At 42.6% G+C, this 19,727-nt stretch overlaps 1 protein-coding gene across 5 annotated transcripts in view; it reads left to right on the top strand.

Annotated features, from left to right (window-relative positions):
• Positions 1-14,594, top strand: part of USPL1 (ubiquitin specific peptidase like 1) — a 40,641-nt gene extending 26,047 nt beyond the window's left edge. For 3 of the 5 annotated variants that reach the window (XM_058670909.1, XM_058670905.1, XM_058670906.1), the window contains 3 exons: positions 2,717-2,842; positions 7,845-8,002; positions 12,175-14,594. In XM_058670909.1, the coding sequence (XP_058526892.1) occupies positions 2,717-2,842; positions 7,845-8,002; positions 12,175-14,423 (2,533 nt within the window). In that variant the 3' untranslated portion in view covers positions 14,424-14,594. The remainder of the gene's footprint in view (positions 1-2,716; positions 2,843-7,844; positions 8,003-12,174) is intronic. The other 2 variants (XM_058670908.1, XM_058670907.1) reach the window with 2 other exon arrangements.
• Positions 14,595-19,727: the final 5,133 nt, after the last annotated feature.

Genomic DNA, 19,727 nt, shown 5'->3' with positions numbered 1-19,727 from the left:
CCCACGGTGATGCCTCCTGTCACAGAGGATTTCCTGGTACTGAGCATCAGTGGTACCCCAGTAAAACTGTTGAAAATACTGACTTTGTAGCTACAACTGCTCGTCAGTGTATAAAAAGGCGATGGAATGGGAGCACCGGGCAGTACTGAGCAAACCTTAGCCCACAAGTTAAATCAGAAACCAGAATGACGCGCAAGACATGCCCAGCTAGGTTCTTGCACCAACTGGTCTGCGTGAGCCACAGATGCTGAGCCACAGTGTCTAAAGCCAGGGATCGCTACAGGTGATGGGCTGTGCCAAGCTAAGTCAGAGCAACCACTGGCAGGCTGAACACTGGCTAGGAACAGGCCCAGTTGGGGAGTTAAGGGGAAACCCTAGCTGGGTGGAGGTTCCCACACAAGCTGGAATGGGGCTGTGTTCTAGTCAGGATACAGTTGTAGTCTCCCTTGGCACAAGTGTGGACTGGGACAAGACGCACCAGGCCGGGCCAGACTGCAACACCTTCTGGTGTTCTGGAGGACCAGGGTAGATGTGGGACGGACTAGGCTAGGTCTCAACCCCTACTGAGCCATGTATGAGCTATATGTGTGTATGGACGAGCCGTGGCTGGGCTGAAACATCTAACAGCAAGAACCAGAATGGGTTGAAGGCGAGTTAAGAAAAGCCACTGTTCCTGCTAGGACAGGAGGTAAACTGAGTAGGGCTGGCTCATGGACCCCCTGGTATGCACGAAATCTGGCACTCAGAGGGGTTCTGATGGAGGAGCCTGGGCAACTCTTCTGACAGGACACACACCCTGCAAGTAAGCGCAAGAAGCTTGACAGGAAACAGCCCAGAAGAGGTCATGGAAAGTGTCCCACTGGCATGCATTTGGCATGGGTTGGGGACAGACCAAGCTGAATCAGTTCATGTCATCCACTGGCAAATCTGAACGCCGGAACAGAGTGTGGGTCGAGCCAGTACGGTCACGACAAAAGCAGTACACAACACAGAAAGCCAAGGTGAGGTTGCCTGTGCCAGATGTGACTGCAGCACCCAATCAGCACATGTGAGAACCAGGAAGGGAGGTGGCAGAGTCGACAGGGGAGTAAGGGGTAGTTCCCTTGCTGGACAGCTACTGCCACGGGAGAGTGTGAGCCAGAATGGGGGCAGACCAGACTAGGCAGGGCTACAGCACCTGTGTGCCTCATGTGGACCAGATCAGCGGAAAGCCAGGATGGAAGGATTATTCCTGCTGGTGCAAACAAAATTGGAGTTGGTGAGAGTTGTTTGGGCTTAGCCGCAGCAGAAGCTGGCACTGGGGGCTAATACTGTCAAGTCTTTTTGTTTGTTTGTTTGTTTCCCTGATTTTTTTTAATTGATTACATTGCATTATGTGACACAGTTTTATAGGCACTGGGATTCTTCCCCCCTCCTACAAACCCCTCCCATGGTGGATTCCTCCACCTTGTTGCATTACCACAGTTCAAATTCAAGTGTAATACTGTCAAGTCTAACCACAGAACCACTTGGAGAGTGCATAATCTGGGAGTGAGAGAGACCTGGGAGGGAAATAGTGGGCTCCTCCCTCTTGGGTTACCACTCCCATGGGAGGACACAAAAAAAACTAGGACGGGGGCTGGGGTGGCTGGACAGAGAGGCACTCAACATCCGTGAGGGCTGGATGGTTGAGCTGGTTAGATGGAACTAAGCTTCAATACCCTTCAACATGTACAAGAGCCAAATGGGATGGGGGGCAGACTGGACTAGTCTGCTACACATACTGGCAAACCAGGGTAGGGGGCGGGCCTGGTGGGGGTTATTGTGGGTCTCTCTGATTGGGCTGCAGCTCCCATTGGTTTATGCGAGGGCCGAGCGTGTGCTGGGTGGAACCAGACTGGACTGCAACACCCATTGGTTCCAGTGGAAGTCGGGGTTGAAAACAAAACCAGCACAGCAAATGGAATAACCAACTGATCGAGGCAATGGACTGTGCTGGGCCCTAGACTTGCTAGTACATACAAGAATCTGGTCTGGGAACACCTCAAAATTTCTTTTGAGGATCTCCCCAATCAAAATGGTGGACTCAGAACCCTAACCAAGAAAAGATGGAGGACAGAACAGGTCAATGCACCACCTCAGTTATATGTTGGCAATGAAAATACTGGGCAAACAGAGACTCTATGATGGACTATGTCAATCAGTGGATTCTTCAACAACCTCATCGTGCCTGGAATGGCGAGATTGTCAGTAATTCAGAACTGTTGAACTATCAAAACCACTTGAGCAAGGATCTCAGAGCATGCCCCACATCTGGGACTTGGGATTTTAAGGGAGACTGGGTGGGGCTTCTCCCTTAAAATCCCTTTTTACCTCAGATAGATGAACGAAAGAATAGGGAAATAATAGTCTTACCCACTTCCCTATAGCCCTTGTACCTTCTTACCCTGAGTAACATTGTAAAGATTGTCAAAAATATAATAATAATATGAAAAAGAAAACCGTGACTTTGTCACTTTCCTGCTTCATCTCAGAGACTGGGCCATCAGAGGCATCTTCAGAGAACTTCGTTGCTCAGGCCAGTGAGCAGCATGACCATGTTGATAGGTGATTTGCGGAAATACGGAGATAGCAATATGCAAATGAAGGAAATATCTTTTTATTTTTAGAAGCTGGCCTAAGTTATATGACTGAACTGAACATGAATTAATTTAAATGTTGTCATCTTTTCTCACAGGTGTATGAAGAATCTGGTCACTTTTACAAATGTCATCCCTGAGTGGCACCCACTGAATGCTGCTCATCTTGGTCCTTGTAACAATTGCAACAGTAAATTGCAAATAAGGAAAATGGTGTTAGAAAAGTAAGTTGATATTTCCTTGCAATTTTAGACAAAGTGAAGGTGGCTTGTATATTTTTGAATGTGTGTTGTTGGAAAAAGTGACTAATCTACCTTTGAGAAGTTTGAGTTAACATACTCAGGATCACCAGGTGCTCCTGTTAATCAAGCTGTTAATGTCATCCCCATGCCGGTGGCATGCCACAGCACTGCTCACTGAGGGGCTGTCAGGCTCCTTCCTCCTATGATCCTTCTGCCCCCTGGCCTCCCCGGCCACCCCCTTTTAGGAGTATTAAGCTTCAGTTTTTCTCTCCTCTGCCAAGTGCCTGAAGTCACTAGGAATCTGAGAGTTCTTTAATATGAAGAACTAAGATGATTCCAAGATGAACCATCAGCTCATCTTTCTGCATGTCCATCTTTTCCCAGATCAGCCTGTTAATTCATCATCTCGTAAGCCTCATGCTGTTCTAAAAGCAAATGTGTTTTAACTTTGTTTTGCCAGCCTTTTGTTGTTGTTTCTCTTCAGTAGAATAGGTGGTTAGAATTATCTTTTCTAACATCACCAAAAGCCCCATCTCTTCTCTCAGGTCATCATATGTTAGGGAATCTGTCACACACAGACACATCATCTTTAACCCTGGTTTTCACTGTCACTTATCTGTAACTCCACATTAAGGAAATGCTTTGAGGTGTGATTTGGTATAATAAAGAGCCAGTGACATTAACCTCTGATGCCCTTGAATGTGCCAGAACACCCTCAGCATCTCTCCTAAAGGGTTGTTTTCTTTGAAGTAACAGATACTCTGTTCATTTAATAATACCAAAGGTTTAAAAGGAAAAAAGGGACAGTCCTGCCCCTTACCCCAGCTTTCTGCTTTAGACATTCACATTAAGATCGTACAGTCAACTCTTTATATCTGTGAATTCTACCACTTTGCATTGAAAATATGCTTTTTAAAATTGTATCTGCATTAACATGTAAAGACTTTCCTTAAGCGTGATAGAAAATTATTTCACATTGCAGTAAGTATTGTAAGTAATCTAGAGATTATTTAAAATACATGGGAGGATGTGCATGGGTTGTGCAAATACTGCACCATTTTGTATTAGAGATTGGAAATCTACACAAGTGAGAATAAATAAAGGCCCTGATACCAATCCCACTTCTCTACCCCATACCAAGGAGCCACTGTATTTATTCTGGCATTTACAAATTATTTGTTGGCTCTGCTGTTATGTGGACTGTTCTCTTAATAATAGTGGAAGACTAGGCTTTTCACATCAAAGTTTGGCCCCATCTTTGTCTTTCTGGTGTGGTAACACATTTGATTAGCTTAGTACTTGCAAGGTACTTGAATTATGTACTATGGTACTATGTACTAAGTGGAATTATGTACTAAGGTACTATGAGAACAAGTGAACTTCAGAAAATTTCATAGAAAGTGTGTGTTTTGAAAAAACCATGCATGGATTTCTGTTTTTCCTACCACCAAAATAAACTGAGGTACTGCTATATATCCAGCTGTATTTCCCTCTTGCGCCAAGCAGTGCAGCATTTAATTCAGGGAGGTTGAATCACTCCCTTAGTTTTTAGCCTCATCCCCATGTTCTGTAGCATCTGTAAACATCAATCTTCTGGCGCTCAGGTGGGCAGAACACCTTTTCTCCTTGGCATGTTCACTCCGCAGCACTGCTGTTACCACCTGGACCCTTCTGCTCTCCAAGTTACCACTTGTCTGTTCCTCTTGGTCTTAAATCTGCTGACTTCCGTGTTGCTTGTGTCTGTCTTTTTCCTTTTTTGACTGCTCGCTTCTTTTGTCCTTCGCTGTCACAGCAGCTGATAGGAGGGCAAAGTAGAAAGGAAGAGTTTTACTTCATTGAAATCTGTGCTCTTTCTTAGCTTTCTGGTGTGCAGGTTTTGGGATCTCAGTTGAGGAGACAGGTGAGAGGTTCTGCAGTGTCTGTCATCTGCACTGGGCCGTTGGATTGCTTCAGGCTTCCTGGAATTTAGAATGTTTTGTTCATAACTGCTTTTTCTCAAGCCCCAAGATCGATGATACAGTCATTGTGTTGCTTTGATCTGGTAGCGGTTGCATTGCAATGTTCACCTTTTAATTACAGTAATATGCTACTTTACTTATGTTAAAGGTTCATGCTGTAATCTGAAAATGTACATATTAGGTAAAAGAGTTTCAATGGAAAATTTGCTTTGTTATTCAAAAGCGATTTATAAACAAAATGTGTATTTTGACATTTCCCATATGTTCAAAAGAGTAAATTGAACTAGTGTAAAATTCACCTAAATTTTAAATTACAATATCTTTGTGTAAGTTCTTGCATTGTTGCGGTTCAGATGTGCATATATTCATCTCATTAAATTTGCATTTTCTTAAATAGGCAATAGTCCTTTGGCTGAAATGGAATTCAAAAACTTGTATTCCAAGCTGTTAGCACAAAATATGGCTGCCCTTATGAGCCATCGACTTAAGTTGCTGCTACTTTTGGGGAGCAAATATTAGTACAGTTCCGTTGTACTTTTTCTGTTTACTTTCCGAGAGTCCACTTCAGTCAAATGCAGGTGGATCTTACTTGAAATCCCTTATTGATTCTGGGTTCTAGTACTCTTAAACCATCCCATGAAGTTTTCCCATGGTTGAGGCAGAACCTAACTTGCTTTGAACTCTGAGCATCATCTTTGGCTGACGCTCCAGGCATTGAGACAGGAAGAAGCCTGAAAATGAAACTCAGTGCGAGTATAGAGGTGAAGTTCTACCCTCACTTGAGAGACTGAAATGCTACAAGCTGAAATTACGGATAGGATATGTAACTTCCAAGGGACACCAGGTTCTTGGTCAGGTGTGGAAATGTCCTGTCTGCCATAAAAGCATTTGATCTGGTCCTGCCAAAGGCAACTGCAGGCAAGACTTGAAATTCAGTAAATGTGTACAACCAGCTAATTTTAAGTTGATAATTTTGTGTGACCCATAGATTTTGTTATAAATATCCAAAAGGCCTGTAATAGAAAAATGTTCCCAATGAAGAAAATGAGCAGCGAACGTTGGAAGAGGTGAATGCTTTATTTGATTAACTCCAGGATACTGATGTTTACATGTTGTATTGTTTCTTTTAATGTGCCATTGGCAAAATGCTTACCTGGGTGCTGTGAGTTACAAGGTGCATCCCAGCCTTAGAGAAAAGGAAAGTGGGATCTACAGGCATTTGACAAAATAATAGACAGCAAGGCTAAGTGGACATTCTGCACTTGATTGTAGCCAAAAGGCCGAGAGGGGAGTTCAGAGGATATTCTGAAAGGCTGAGCTCTATATGGATAAAGTGGCAAAAATGTTAGAATCTTCTCTGTCATCTTGCTCCACATCAGCCCTCTTGTAACCTTGGTGGCCAGTCGACTGATTATTAGAGGCTGGTATAATTAAGAGGATGTTTTAAAAGGGATGTAATTCTTGGATGATTGTCCTCCCTTTCATGCTTGATAAGAAAATTGAATTTTCAACTTCTCTGGATCTCAAAACAGGCTTTGGAGGTTTCAGACAAGTCATTTCTTTGTATCCAGGGGCCTCTATTCAGTTAAAGTTCTGGTGTCTGCTAAATCCAAGGAAGTGTGCAAGCTGCAGAGTTTTATCTTGATAGTTATAGTAATTTGCCAGAGAATAGAAGATTTGGAATGTACAGAAGTGTCAGATGGTCTTAGTGTATTGTCTTATGTTAATGTCTGTGTCTCAGAACATCATCCATGTTTAACTCACACGAAGTGGACCAGCATGATTTTCTAATCTTAAGAATCAAGAAGAGATAATTTTAGTAACTATCCAGGAGATTTTATAGGAGGCCAACAGAACTGGATATTATAAATATTTGATTTTATAATAACTTTGTTAGCTTTCAGGCACAAAGTGAACTGTGAGGGCACATCTCTAACTTAACTGTGGTCGTTGACACAAGGACATAGACTTCACATCTTAACAAGCCTGCAGTGGGAATGTATCCCAAATTTAATGACATCATGTGGTTTGAGTTTTTCTTATGGTGGTGTGTTTTACAGTGACGTGTCAGATTCGATGAATTAGGTATGGTGGAAATAATGGAAACTGGCACTATAGACAGTCTGCAGACCTCTCTCTTTATAGGCATTTAAAATTGAGGACTTGATTATTCTCTGTCAGAATGATTGACAAGGAGTAATTTACAAATTATCTCTTGTCAGCCTAAATAATCTTCATTTTGGACATTGATTCCAGTTCATTTCAGCAGAATATATTTTAATAAGATAAGTAAGTTTTGACAGCTGTTCAAATATTGGAAAAGGGGATATTCAACATTTTTCTTAAATCCTAAGAGCTTTGTTAAATTTGGTTTTTGAGGCCTGTCTGGGTTCTGTTTTCTGGTTTGGCACGTTACTGCAATAGTAACAGGCGTTTTGTTGGAATAATAGATGTCTTAAGGTTTATAGTATATCAGCCAAGATGCTATATTTTCTACTCTGTTTAGAAACTTTCTCAGTGAAAAGTTTGGTTTGGTAGACTTTCCAACTTACCGAAGTAGCCAAGAGGAGTAAAGCAAATTAATATGTATTTGAATATAACAGATTCTTCCTTTGTTTTATGCATTACATATGCTACCCAACAAAAGCAATTAATTTAATTTGGCTGCTTGGTACCATAGAAAATTCAAAGGTCCAGGCTTTTTCCTTTGATTCTACCAAGTAGCTGTTAAGAAATCTTCTGTAAGCTGAAACAGCATTGCTCCTTGAGCAATTTTTGTTGGATGGTCTGTGCTAGAGTCTTTCCTGCCTGATGGCTTCCAGCTGTTACCGACAGCATTCGGAACGGGTGTAGTGTTACACATTTCTTAGAGTCAGTGCTCCATTTCCAATTAAGGCACACATCTGGAGGTGCTCAAGAAAAATTAGTGCAGTTAGCCTTCAAAGTGTTATGTGTGACTAGTTTGCTTTAGCCCGCCTGTATGTGAACATGGTGTTGAATTTGGCTTCTCTTTCTCCCCCACACAGAGCGTCTGCCATATTTATGGTGCACTTCGTGGAAGGCTTACCACAGAATGACTTGCAGCGCTATGTATTTCATTTGGAAGGATGTCTTTATCAAATAAAGTCTGTAATCCAGTACCAAGCAAATAATCATTTTATTACATGGATTTTAGATGCTGATGGTGAGTGTTTCAATGTTTTCTTTTGTAACAGTAGGCATGGACCTAAGCCTTTTTTTTTAATTCCTTTTGCTCTATTTTCTTGCCTTTACAGCAAAATAAACTTAATTCTCATGAACTTTTTGAAGTACCTTTATTCTCTTTTTTTTCGATTAGATCTGGATGGGATCTAATTAGCTGGATGGGAAGTGGAGCTGCCGGGATTAGAACCGGCGCCCATATGGGATCCTGGTGCGTTCAAGGCGAGGACTTTAGCCGCTAGGCCACGCTGCCGTGCCCTACTTTTATTTTTCAATTGCATATTATAAGTTTACCTAATTTTTTTTTAAAAGATTTATTCATTTCATTACAGCCAGATATACAGAGAGGAGGAGAGACAGAGAGGAAGATCTTCCGTCCGATGATTCACTCCCCAAGTGAGCCGCAACAGGCCGGTGCGCGCCAATCCGATGCCGGGAATCTGGAACCTCTTCCGGGTCTCCCACGTGGGTACAGTGTCCCAATGCATTGGGCCGTCCTCAACTGCTTTCCCAGGCCACAAGCAGGGAGCTGGATGGGAAGTGGAGCTGCCAGGATTAGAACCGGCGCCCATATGGGATCCCGGGGCGTTCAAGGAGAGGACTTTAGCCGCTAGGCCACGCTGCCGGGCCCGTTTACCTAATTTTTTAAGAAAGATCTTTCTGTTTGATGTGAAAGGTGGAGTTAAAGAGGGCGAGATCTGTCATTGGTTCACCTGCAGTTGCTAGGGCTGGGCCATGCTGGAGCCAGGAACTTCATCCAAACATCCCGGCTGTCTTCCGTTGCCTTCCCAAGGCTTTAGAAGAGAGCTGGAATGAAAGTGACCAGGACACAAACTGATGTCCACGTCGGAGTCCTGCATCTGAGATAGCGACTTAACCCACTAAGCCACAATGCAGACCTGGAGTTTTCAGAATTTTTTAGATATTTCACAGATATTTTAAAGAGAAAGTTCATCATTTTTCTCTGCAGTTGTTAGCATAAACAAAACATCAAACATTTGTTTCTAAGATGATTAGACAGCATAGTCCTTTGTCACTGTGAAACAGAATATCTGAAATGCTTGGTTTGCTAATAGCTACGGTGAAAGTAAAGCCTTTTCTTACATAAGATTCTCAGTAATAAGTATTGTCCATGAATTTTGGAAAATTTGAGTGTTTACTTTGCCTTGGGCAGAAACACCTCCAACCCTTGACAGCTCTGTGAGGACTCACTTTAATCATTCTGTTGTTTGGGCACTCCTGGGAATGATTTGAATGGGTGGTACAAAACTGTATTATTAGGGGCAGGCCTTTCAAATATCTTTGAAGTCATAACTAAAAATACTGTACTACAAGAGAACTTTGTAGACTGAAACTTACATTGTGAATATGATTATTACCTTAAGGTATCATCCTGCATCACAGGTATTTCTGTATAACATAAAACAAAATCAGCTTCCTGTTAACATTAGAGGGAATGAAAGTCTGCTTCAGGTACAGCCTGGTTCCCAACCCTAACAGCATTGGTTAGTTTAAAAATGTTCAGGCTTTAACCTCAACAAATCAATCCGTTTTGGAGCTTGGCCTCAAATAATTCAAAAGCTTACCAGGTACACGTGTGATAGAGAACCACTGATGTAGACCAACCAAAGCTTCAAAGTTTTATTGAGTACAGAATAAAGATTCTGGCTTCGGATATTTGTGAGTGTGCATCTGCATACACCACATACTTAGTGGTTTTGTGTTTGTGTATGTGGGAGGGTTAGCAGAAGTCTATTCAATTTTTTTTCATTATTTGACTGTTGGACAGTTCTTATTTCTGTTGTGTGATTTATGTACTGTTTATATCATATCTGTATTTTAATAAGCATCCTCATCTTGTTCTAAATTTTCCCTATTGGGATTTTTCCTTGTTGGGTTGTTCACACTTAGTCACTGCTGATACTTCAGAAATCGATCAGTCTCTTACTAACTAAATTGGCCTGAAGCTTCTCGAGTAGATCCTTTTCTCCTGTCTTCAACTTCGCTCTTCCTCACAGTGAGTTCCTTCTCGGAGACCATTGAAGCCTGTGCTTGAATTCTTTGTTCCTCTACTCTTAAGATGTTTCTGGCCAGTAAAAGATGAAGGACAGATGTGTTATATGTATATGAGCTGGCAGTTTTCTATATAAGCTTTTAGAAATTTTCTTTTTTTTTTTGGTAAAGGTTAAAAGTGTATGTAAAAGAAAAGGGGAAGGGAAATTTAATGCACTTTTAATACTTATGCTGAAGCTTCTAACACTCTTTTCATCCTCAAAGTAATACAGTGGGTTAGATGCCCGTTATGCACTTCAGAGTAGAAAATGCCCGATAGTGAGTAGGATGATGTTAATATGACTTTTAAATCATGTTGTGTTTCTTAGGAATAGAGCTACATGTTTGCTGCAATTCCCATGGCAATTTACTTTTTCTAACTACTTACATTTCAGAGAGTTATAGATATTGATATGTAAAGGGGAAATATGAGTTGTTTTGTAAAGTCAGTAATAAAAACATAGATGTTATTGAGAAACTTATTCATTCAGGTTTTTAGGTGTGCAGTTATTAGAATTGGATACATTCATGATGCTGCGTAGTTAGCACCATTGATCTCTAGAGCTTTCCATCATCTGAACAAATTCTCCTTAAATTCCCCTTCCCTCTACCCATACCCCCTGGTAACCACCATTCATTCTACTTGTCTGTTTGAATTTGACAGCACTAGGTACTTCATGCAAAACAAAACTATACAATATTTGTCATTTTATGCCTGGATTATTTCAGTTAACATATTTTCAAGATGAATCCATGTTATAATGTTTGTCAGGTTTTCTTTTTCCTTAAAGGCCTGGAAAGATTTCCTTGTCTTATTACCCACTCATCCATTGGTGAACATGTGGTTTGTCCCACCTGCTAGCTGAGTAATGCTGCTCTGAATGTTAGGGGACAAGTTACTGAATCCCTGCTTTCAGTTCTGTGTGTGTACCTGCAGTGGGTGGGCCACGTCTCAGGGTAGTTCTCAGTTTAACTGTGGGAGGAACTACCAGACTGTTGCACAGCAGCGTTCAGTTTTCCATTCCCCCAGCAAACCACAAGGTTCCACTTTGTGCCTGTCCCCACCACACTTACTATTGTGCTTTGTGATGGTGCTGCTTGACAGTAGCCATCCTCATGGTGTCTTTGCTTTCTCTTTTTGTAAGGAATGGTTTACATGAAGTCACATCTTGTACTCTCCACTCACATTTCACCAATGCTTAATGACCCCTGTTCCTACCACTCCACTGAAATCTGTCAAAAATAACTGCCGGTAGTGAGTGCACTGCTGGGAATAGTGGATTCTTCACACACCTAGTCCTGGTCTTCGGATGTGTCCCTTGGCGTCCACCATCTTTTTTCTCACTTGACAAATGAGAAAGCAGACACTCAGAAGTAATCCAAGAACTAAAAAATGTTGGCAACTAAAGTAGTAATTTTCATTTATCTGGGTAATACAGAACAACGTAACCTCTTTGGGGCCCGGCGGCGTGGCCTAGCGGCTAAAGTCCTCTCCTTGAACGCCCCGGGATCCCATATGGGCGCCGGTTCTAATCCCGGCAGCTCCACTTCCCATCCAGCTCCCTGCTTGTGGCCTGGGAAAGCAGTTGAGGACGGCCCAAAGCTTTGGGACACTGCACCCGCGTGGGAGACCCGGAAGAGGTTCCTGGTTCCTGGCTTTGGATCAGCGCGCACCGGCCCGTTGCGGCTCACTTGGGGAGTGAATCATCGGACGGAAGATCTTCCTCTCTGTCTCTCCTCCTCTCTGTATATCTGGCTGTAATAAAATGAAGAAATCTTTAAAAAAAAAAAAAAAAACAACGTAACCTCTTTGATGATGTTGGATAAATTGATTGTTACTGTACTCTAAGTACTGGAAGTTAATCATGCTCACAGTGCTGTCTTGATTTTTGTGTCTATTTTGTGAGAGTGTCAGTTATCCAAAAAGCTGCCTCCATTTTTAAGATTTCTGAATATATTAATCCCTAATTCTTGCCATTCAAATTAGGACTGTAGCATGAGAAGGGTGATGATCAGGACAAGACAACATTTAAAATAGAAGAAACTTAACTAGGGTGGTGATGTTTGAAAGAGTAACCTCTTTGACTCTTCCCCAACCCCCAGGAAGTTGGCTGGAATGTGACGACTTAAAAGGCCTCTGTTGCGAGAGACACGAGGAATTTGAAGTTCCTGCTTCAGAGATACATATTGTTATTTGGGAAAGAAAAACATCCCAGCTGGCAGATCAAGAAGCTGCCCGCCTTCCCCTTAGGAAGCCTAATGACGAGAATGCTTTTGGTGCCAATCGATCATCTCCAGCACCGGGTCCTAGGCAGGCAGCCTTCCCAGCAGGAACAGCCCCAGTCACACACCCTACGGGTGGATCAGTTGCTCCTCACACTGGTCCACCAGATGAAGCTGTGGCTCCTGGGGATCATTTCCTTCCAGGACCAAAAAGTGTGGCTGCCAGCAAGGTTTTACCTTCAACATCGGAAGAAGCTGACCAGAAAACTGTCACTGATTTTCAAGTTAAGTCTCAAACTGTCCTATTGGAAAATAAGCCTATAGCAGATAAAACGGGGATTGTCAAAACAAATACTTTACAGTCACAAGACTCACTAATGACTTCTTTAGTACCAGAACCGTGTAAAGAAAACCAAGTCCAAGACCAGTTTGTAGATTCAGGCTGTCCATCTCAAGTTGTAAATACAAATGTGCCATTGGTGCAGCTGAGTACAAGAGACACTGTTGGTGCGAAGGCTGTGGATGGCAGTCACTCTGCTGCGCTTACACAGGCAGAGAAATCAGTAGAAGTGGAGAATGCTCAGTTAAAACAGTTCCTTCCTCCCAAATCTGATCAGTCAAAACCAGAGCGTCAATCTAATCTGAACACGAAAGAAACTGCAACAGATTCCAAAACTGTAATAGTGAAGCCATTACAGAATCAGTCTGTAAAAGAGAATCAGAAGAAACCATTTGTGGGAAGTTGGGTTAAAGGCTTGTTAAGCAGGGGGGTTTCTTTTATGCCACTCTGTGTTTCTGCTTACAATAGAGACACTGATTTGCAGCCTCCTGAGGTGGCAAGGGCAAACAGTGTGGACAACTTTAAAGCGAAAGGTAGAAAACAAAAGGCTAAGCAGGGATCCAGGAAAACCCGGAAGCATGCAGGCAAGCCACCTCTGGTCCCCAGTCTGCTGCCTACTGCTGCTCCACCTAGCACAGCGGCTCCTGCAGCCAGCACAGCTGCTCTTCTACCACCCACCAGGGCCGTTCCTCCAGCTTCTCTACCCCTTAGCACAGCGGTTTCACCACCCAGAATGGCTGCTTCTCCAGGTCCTCCACCCAGCATGGCTGCTCCTCCAGGTCCTCCATCCGCCAAGGGTGCTCCTCAAGCTTCTCTACCCCTTAGCACAGCGGTTTTACCACCCAGCATGGCTGCTCCTCCAGGTCCTCCACCCACCAAGGCTGCTCCTCCAGATTCTCTACGCCTTAGCACAGCGGTTTCACCACCCAGCATGGCTGCTGCTCCTCCAGGTCCTCCACCCAGCATGGCTGCTGCTCCAGCTTCTCTGCCACCTACCACAGCCCCTTTACCTGCTAGGGTAGCTGCTCCACCTGGGGGCTTGAGTGCTGCCTCCATAGGTTTGAAGAAGTGTGACAGCACCTCATATGGAGCTCAGTTCAGCCATAGTCCTCATGGAAATGAAACTTTTTCTTCAGCAAAATATGGAGATTCAGTTGAAGGTCAGATTCATAAACTTCGACTAAAACTTCTTAAAAAACTGAAGGCCAAAAAGAGGAAATTAGCTGCACTTAAATCTTCCCCCCAAAATGGAACACTTCCAGGAGGAAGTTCAGAACACATTTCCCAGTGTGAGTCTCCAAATTGCTGTGAAACATTAGATGATTTGTTAAAAGAGCTACAATATAACATTGATATTGCAGATAATAAATTGGGGTACTCTCCTGTTTTATCCTACAATGGTCAAACTCAGGAAGAAATTTTGGCAGAAATATTATCTCCTACAAACACTGTTTCAACGGAGCTGTCGGACAATGGGGATGTTGACTTCAGATATTTGGAACTGGGAGATGACTGTATGCCGGCACCAGTACCTAGTGACTTAAACGATACTTCCCAAAACACACTTCTCCAACAGGACCATGTTTATTGCAGCCCCAACAGGAAGAATGAGTGTGAAACTCAACCAGACTTAGCAACAAGTGATGCCTGCAGTAAAACATTAAGCTTTGAGAGTCCAGTGAAGACTGACATTTTGGATGAGTTTTTTTCCACATCAACATTAAATTCATTAGCCAGTGACACATTAGACTTACCTCATTTTGATGAATGCCTGTTTGAGAATTTTTGAATGCTTGATTCTTTTAATATTTATTCTTACAATTAACAAAAAAGCCTTTCAGGTAGTGTGCTATACACTGGCCTTATATAATAACCATGAACAAAATGTAGACTTCCTTTTGGTTCTGCCTGTGAAGCATGGAAACTTTTTTTTCTACAAATTAAAATTATCAGGAATATGTTTTCGTTGTTAGTTTCATTTTCTACTTACAGAAAGATATGGATCTCAAAATGCTAAACATGGAAAGTGTGTTTTGGTTTTCTGGTAACCTGTACAGTTGAGTGCACTATATTTTCAGATTTTAAATTGTGGCTATGTTGGGTCAGGAAAAACACTATGCAGATGTAAGTTGTTGAATGCAATGTAAGAATGTGTGACAGTTTTGTCTGCTGATTCTGTGATCTTAGAGCCTAAGCCTGTTTGTTGATAGAGTGCTGTAAAGATGGTACTGCTTTTTCTGTCCTCAGGATGCCAGAAAACCTTAGGGCTAGAATGTTGGGGAGTGTTATGTGATCAGTAAATGAGCTTTAACAATATGAAGTGTGTTTGTATTGATCCACCAAAAAATAATGTATTAACCTGAATTTTTTTCCCTAAGACATTTATTCTTTTTGTGCACACAAATTGGGAAATCATGTACCAGTTCTATTTAGGAAAATAAGCAAAGCTTACCAGGCTTACTGTATGAGTCTGTTGGGTTCTGTTACTTATGAAATGTTAAAAAAAGAAAAAAAGAAATGTGGATTGATTTAAATCCCAGTATTTGGGCCTGGTGCAGTGGCCTAGTGGCTAAAGACCTTGCCTTGAACGTGCCGGGATCCCATTTGGGTGCTTGTTCTAATCCTGGCAGCTCCACTCCCATCCAGCTCCCTGCTTGTGGCCTGGGAAAGCAGTCAAGGATGGCCCAAAGCCTTGGATTCCTGCGTCTGTATAGGAGACCTGGAAGAGGCTCCTGGCTCCTGGCTTTAGATCGGCACAGCACCAGCCATTGCACTCACTTGGGGAGTGAATCATTGGATGGAAGATCTTCCTCTCTTTCTCTCCTCCTCTCTCTATATCTGGCCTTCCAATAAAAATAAATCCTAGTATTTGTATGTGTGAGCAACTTTCCTCACATCTCATGGATAAAGAGCCCCTGAACACAGTGGAGAGATTGTAGAGCTGGGATTGAGTAGAGTCGTTGTCACACAGAGAGCTGCCAGTTTCTGTTCCATCTCAGGATTCATACGTATCCTGTTGGGTCTCCAGACAGCACCACTGCTAAAGTGACTGCCGTTAGCAGCAACATTTACTGAGGTTTAAGGTTTTCATTACTTTGCCCAGAAGCCCAGTACTTAATAATCTGTCAGGTTTACTCCCACACCTCTCTTCTTGAAATTACAAAAGTAATCTATATTTATTGTATGAAGAATAGAAAGAATACAGGAAAACTAGAATTTTAAACATTCATCTTGATAATTATAGCTACTGCAAATATTGTATGCATATAAGTCTTAAGTGAAAATGAGAGCTTATTGGACCATATGTGTATGATTTGTTTTTACATATTGTTTGTTCTTCCATCTCAGTTTTTGAGAACTGTAGAAAAATTGCATAATGGAACATTATATGGATCGCCATTGTTCCACTAATCTTTCTAGATTTTGAGGTGAATTGCACTATTTCGCAACGGCTACCATTAATTGTGCTGAAATCCTCACTGAAATTATGGCACATGCCCACATGTTCAGAGGAATGACCATGCTGGTCCACAGGATACACAATTATCATCTTTCAGGATTGCGTGGTTGGCTTCCCTGAACTCTCCCAAGCATAGGCAGTAGAATTGAAGCCAGGAAAGAATATCGTGGCTGCTTTTGGTTTCCATCATTGCTAACAAGGTAACTGCTGACCAGTTGAGTTTCTTTGAGGAATTGCTGTCCATCTTTTGCTTAATGGTTTTCCATGATACAAGTATTTATTGTTATATATGTAATATATTATATAACAACATTAAGCGCACAGCAATGCAGTGAACCTAGACGAGGCAGTAAACTGAAAGGAAATACCCCGTAGGAGTTTGCCTCCTAAACAAGATAAATACTCGAATGGAAAGATTTCAGTAGCCTTTCATTTCAAAACAAACTTTTTTTTTTTCATTTACAATGAACATTTTAAAGTACTGTTGTATGGAATGCTAGGTAGTATTTGGAGGAAATTATAGTTAATTCCTGTAATTTTTGGTAGTTTTCACAAAGTCACCAGTGAACACTAAGCAAGTACTAAACTATAAACCATCGCTCCTAGGGGAAATGCAGTGTGAGGCTCCTGCAAGCATCTAGCTATACAGTCAGCTGGTCTGTGAATAACACTGCCTTTGTGAGGTTCTGTTAATGATAACATTATTAAATGGCTGGGACACTGTAAAGGACTCACCACTGCTTTGTGCTTAAGAATGCTAGAGAGCGGGGCCATGGTGTGAAAGTCTCTGCCTGCAGCGCCAGCATACACACAGGCGCTGCTTCATGTCCCAGCCGCTCCACTTTGGATTCAGCTCCGTGCTGAATGGCCTGGGAAGGCAGCAGAGAATGACCCAAGTCCTTGAGGCTCTGCAGGAAGCTCCTGGCTTCGAAGTAACCCTGCTTCAGTTGTTGCAGCTATTAGGGGAGTAAACCAGCAGATGGAAAAAATGGAAGATTATCTTTGTGTCTCTTTGACTCAAGTAAAAATGGATTTTTTTAAAAAAAGATAGTGTTAAACACTTTCAGGGCTGTAGCCACTTAAACAGAAATCACAAAAATGCAAAAAGCTTGATACTGAAAGACAAAACCATAATACGGAAATGCCAGATACCAGATCTTACATGGCTTTGTGAATCATTGTGAAGGCTGTCTGTCTACATTGAACACAGGGAACCACTGGAAGGGTTCAACCAAAAGGATAACACAGTTGTGGTCTGGGCTTTAAACAGGATCCCTGAAGTGCACAGAGTAACTACAGATGTCCAGAGTAGAAGCTCTAGTCTACGGTTTCCATAGAGGTTCAGTCTAGGGCACTACTTGTGGAGTAATTGGGTTACTGTTGACGTTTCAAAGATGGAGCTAACTGAATGTGTTAATGTAGGATAGAAGTGGGAGTGAAAAATTATTCCCAGGTGGTGTCTGAGCCAGTGAGTGCTGTTCTATGGGTCAGACCTAGAAAGAAAGAATCTGAAGGGGGTAGATTATTTCAATTTAGGGTATGTTAATTGAGGGAATCCTACTAGATTTTCAAGTAGAGATAATTTACCAGTAAGTTGTTCAACACTGGGGCTCAGGACAACAGAGATGATTGGGAATTGGAAATGCATGAGTCTTTAATGCCAATGTATAGACGTTTTGGGGAATAAAGAGGGCATTAGGAAAACCAGAGAGTGTGGTTCCCTGTAAAGAAAAGACCTTGTTCTGGTGTTTGTTCTAGTGTTCCCAGCTTGGAGATGCAGCCCATGAAGGGTGAGAAGAGGCACAGTTTTTGTGAAAGGCACAGATACCCTGATGGCAGCAAGCCAGGAAACATCTCCCAAACCCTTTCTGTCTGCGGGCTCCATGCCTTCAGATTGAACCAACCAAGGATGGCGAGTGTTCAGGATGAAAACTGCAGGACTGAACATGGAACTATTTCCTAAGCAGTACAGGACAGCAACTCTTTCCAGAGCATTTACATTGTTTTAGGTATTGCACATAACCTAGGCATGATTGAGTGGGCGCATGTGTGCACTATGCAAGTACTGTGCCGTTTTATGCAGAGACGTGAAGTTCCACAGATCTCCATATAGGGTCTTGATATTAATCCCTGCAGTTACTGGGAGATGACAACAAAAGAGGCAGATTGGGTGGGTCAGTTCTTCAAAGCTAGCAGAGTCCTGAGGAGAAAAAGCGAACAGGGGGTTGAGATAGCAACAAGGTTCAACAGTACAGCTGAGGGAATGACGGGAGTGAAGTGGTCGCCACCGGACATTCTTCGGGATACTCAGGTTTCACTTAGTACCAAGCAGGGGAGAGATGGTTGAAGAAACTGAGGCTACAGAATGTCCTGTCCAACCAGTTCAAACGTTTCCAAAGGCACTGTGCAAGGCGTAGGGGGCCAGACAGGTGCGGCCAGTTGGATGAGATTATGGCCTGGGTGTCTTGAAGCAGAGATGGGAGCAAGGGGCCTTCCCCTCAAGCCTGCAGTAGTTGAACTGCGGTCTTACATCCACTCAAAGCATAAACATAGTAAATTCTCTCACTTGGCAATATTGGTTCCCAATTGACCACTTTAAATGTTTGGATGTATAGAATTTTTATGTTATTTTAGTCTTCCTTTTGTTACTGTGTTTTAACTAGGGTGTTTCAAGCCAAAACATATATGTAAATATTTATGTTTTCTAGTGAAACCAGGTTCTGGGTTTTTTTCCTTTTGTGTGTGTGTCTGTGTGTGTATGAATCTTTAATATTTGGAACATATTTTTAAATATTTGAGAGGCAGACAGAGCACTTATCTGTTTATTTCCCAAAATACCCACAGCAGCTTTCCAGGCAATGGCTGGGAGTCCGGATCATAACTCTCCCATGTGGGTGCCAGGAACTCAACTGCTAGAGCCAGTGCTGCTGCCTCTTGGTCTGCATCAGCAGGAAGTTAGAGTTGGGAGCTGGAGCCAGGAATTGAACCCATGTACCCCAATATAGGATGCAGACACTTCCCCCAGTGAGTTAGTATGTATTCGGATATCTAAGATTACAAGTGTTTGGTTGTTTCTGCTTATCCCCAGAGTAAACTTAACTGTGAACACCATTTATTAACTAACCCTTACTACTCTTTAATCATTCAGAATGTATCATTCACATTTCTTTCTTTTTTTTTTTTTAAAGATTTATTCATTTTATTACAGCCAGATATACAGAGAGGAGGAGAGACAGAGAGGAAGATCTTCCGTCCGATGATTCACTCCCCAAGTGAGCCGCAACGGGCCGATGCGCGCCGATCCGATGCCGGGAACCTGGAACCTCTTCCGGGTCTCCCACGCGGATGCAGGGTCCCAATGCATTGGGCCGTCCTCGACTGCTTTCCCAGGCCACAAGCAGGGAGCTGGATGGGAAGTGGAGCTGCCGGGATTAGAACCGGCGCCCATATGGGATCCCGGGGCTTTCAAGGCGAGGACTTTAGCCGCTAGACCACGCCGCCGGGCCCTATCATTCACATTTCTTACTCAATTTCTGTTGTATGGTGAGGTTGTCAGAAAGATTTTTATTGATCTAATTTTGAATACTAATTAGGAAGCATAAATGGTGGGGGTGGACAATGTTGTGGTGTAGT

This window comes from Ochotona princeps, chromosome 12 (genome assembly GCF_030435755.1).
Source record: "Ochotona princeps isolate mOchPri1 chromosome 12, mOchPri1.hap1, whole genome shotgun sequence".
Classification (NCBI taxonomy): domain Eukaryota; kingdom Metazoa; phylum Chordata; class Mammalia; order Lagomorpha; family Ochotonidae; genus Ochotona; species Ochotona princeps.
Note: the sequence above shows the minus strand (reverse complement) of the source record. Positions and strands in the feature narration are given on the sequence as shown.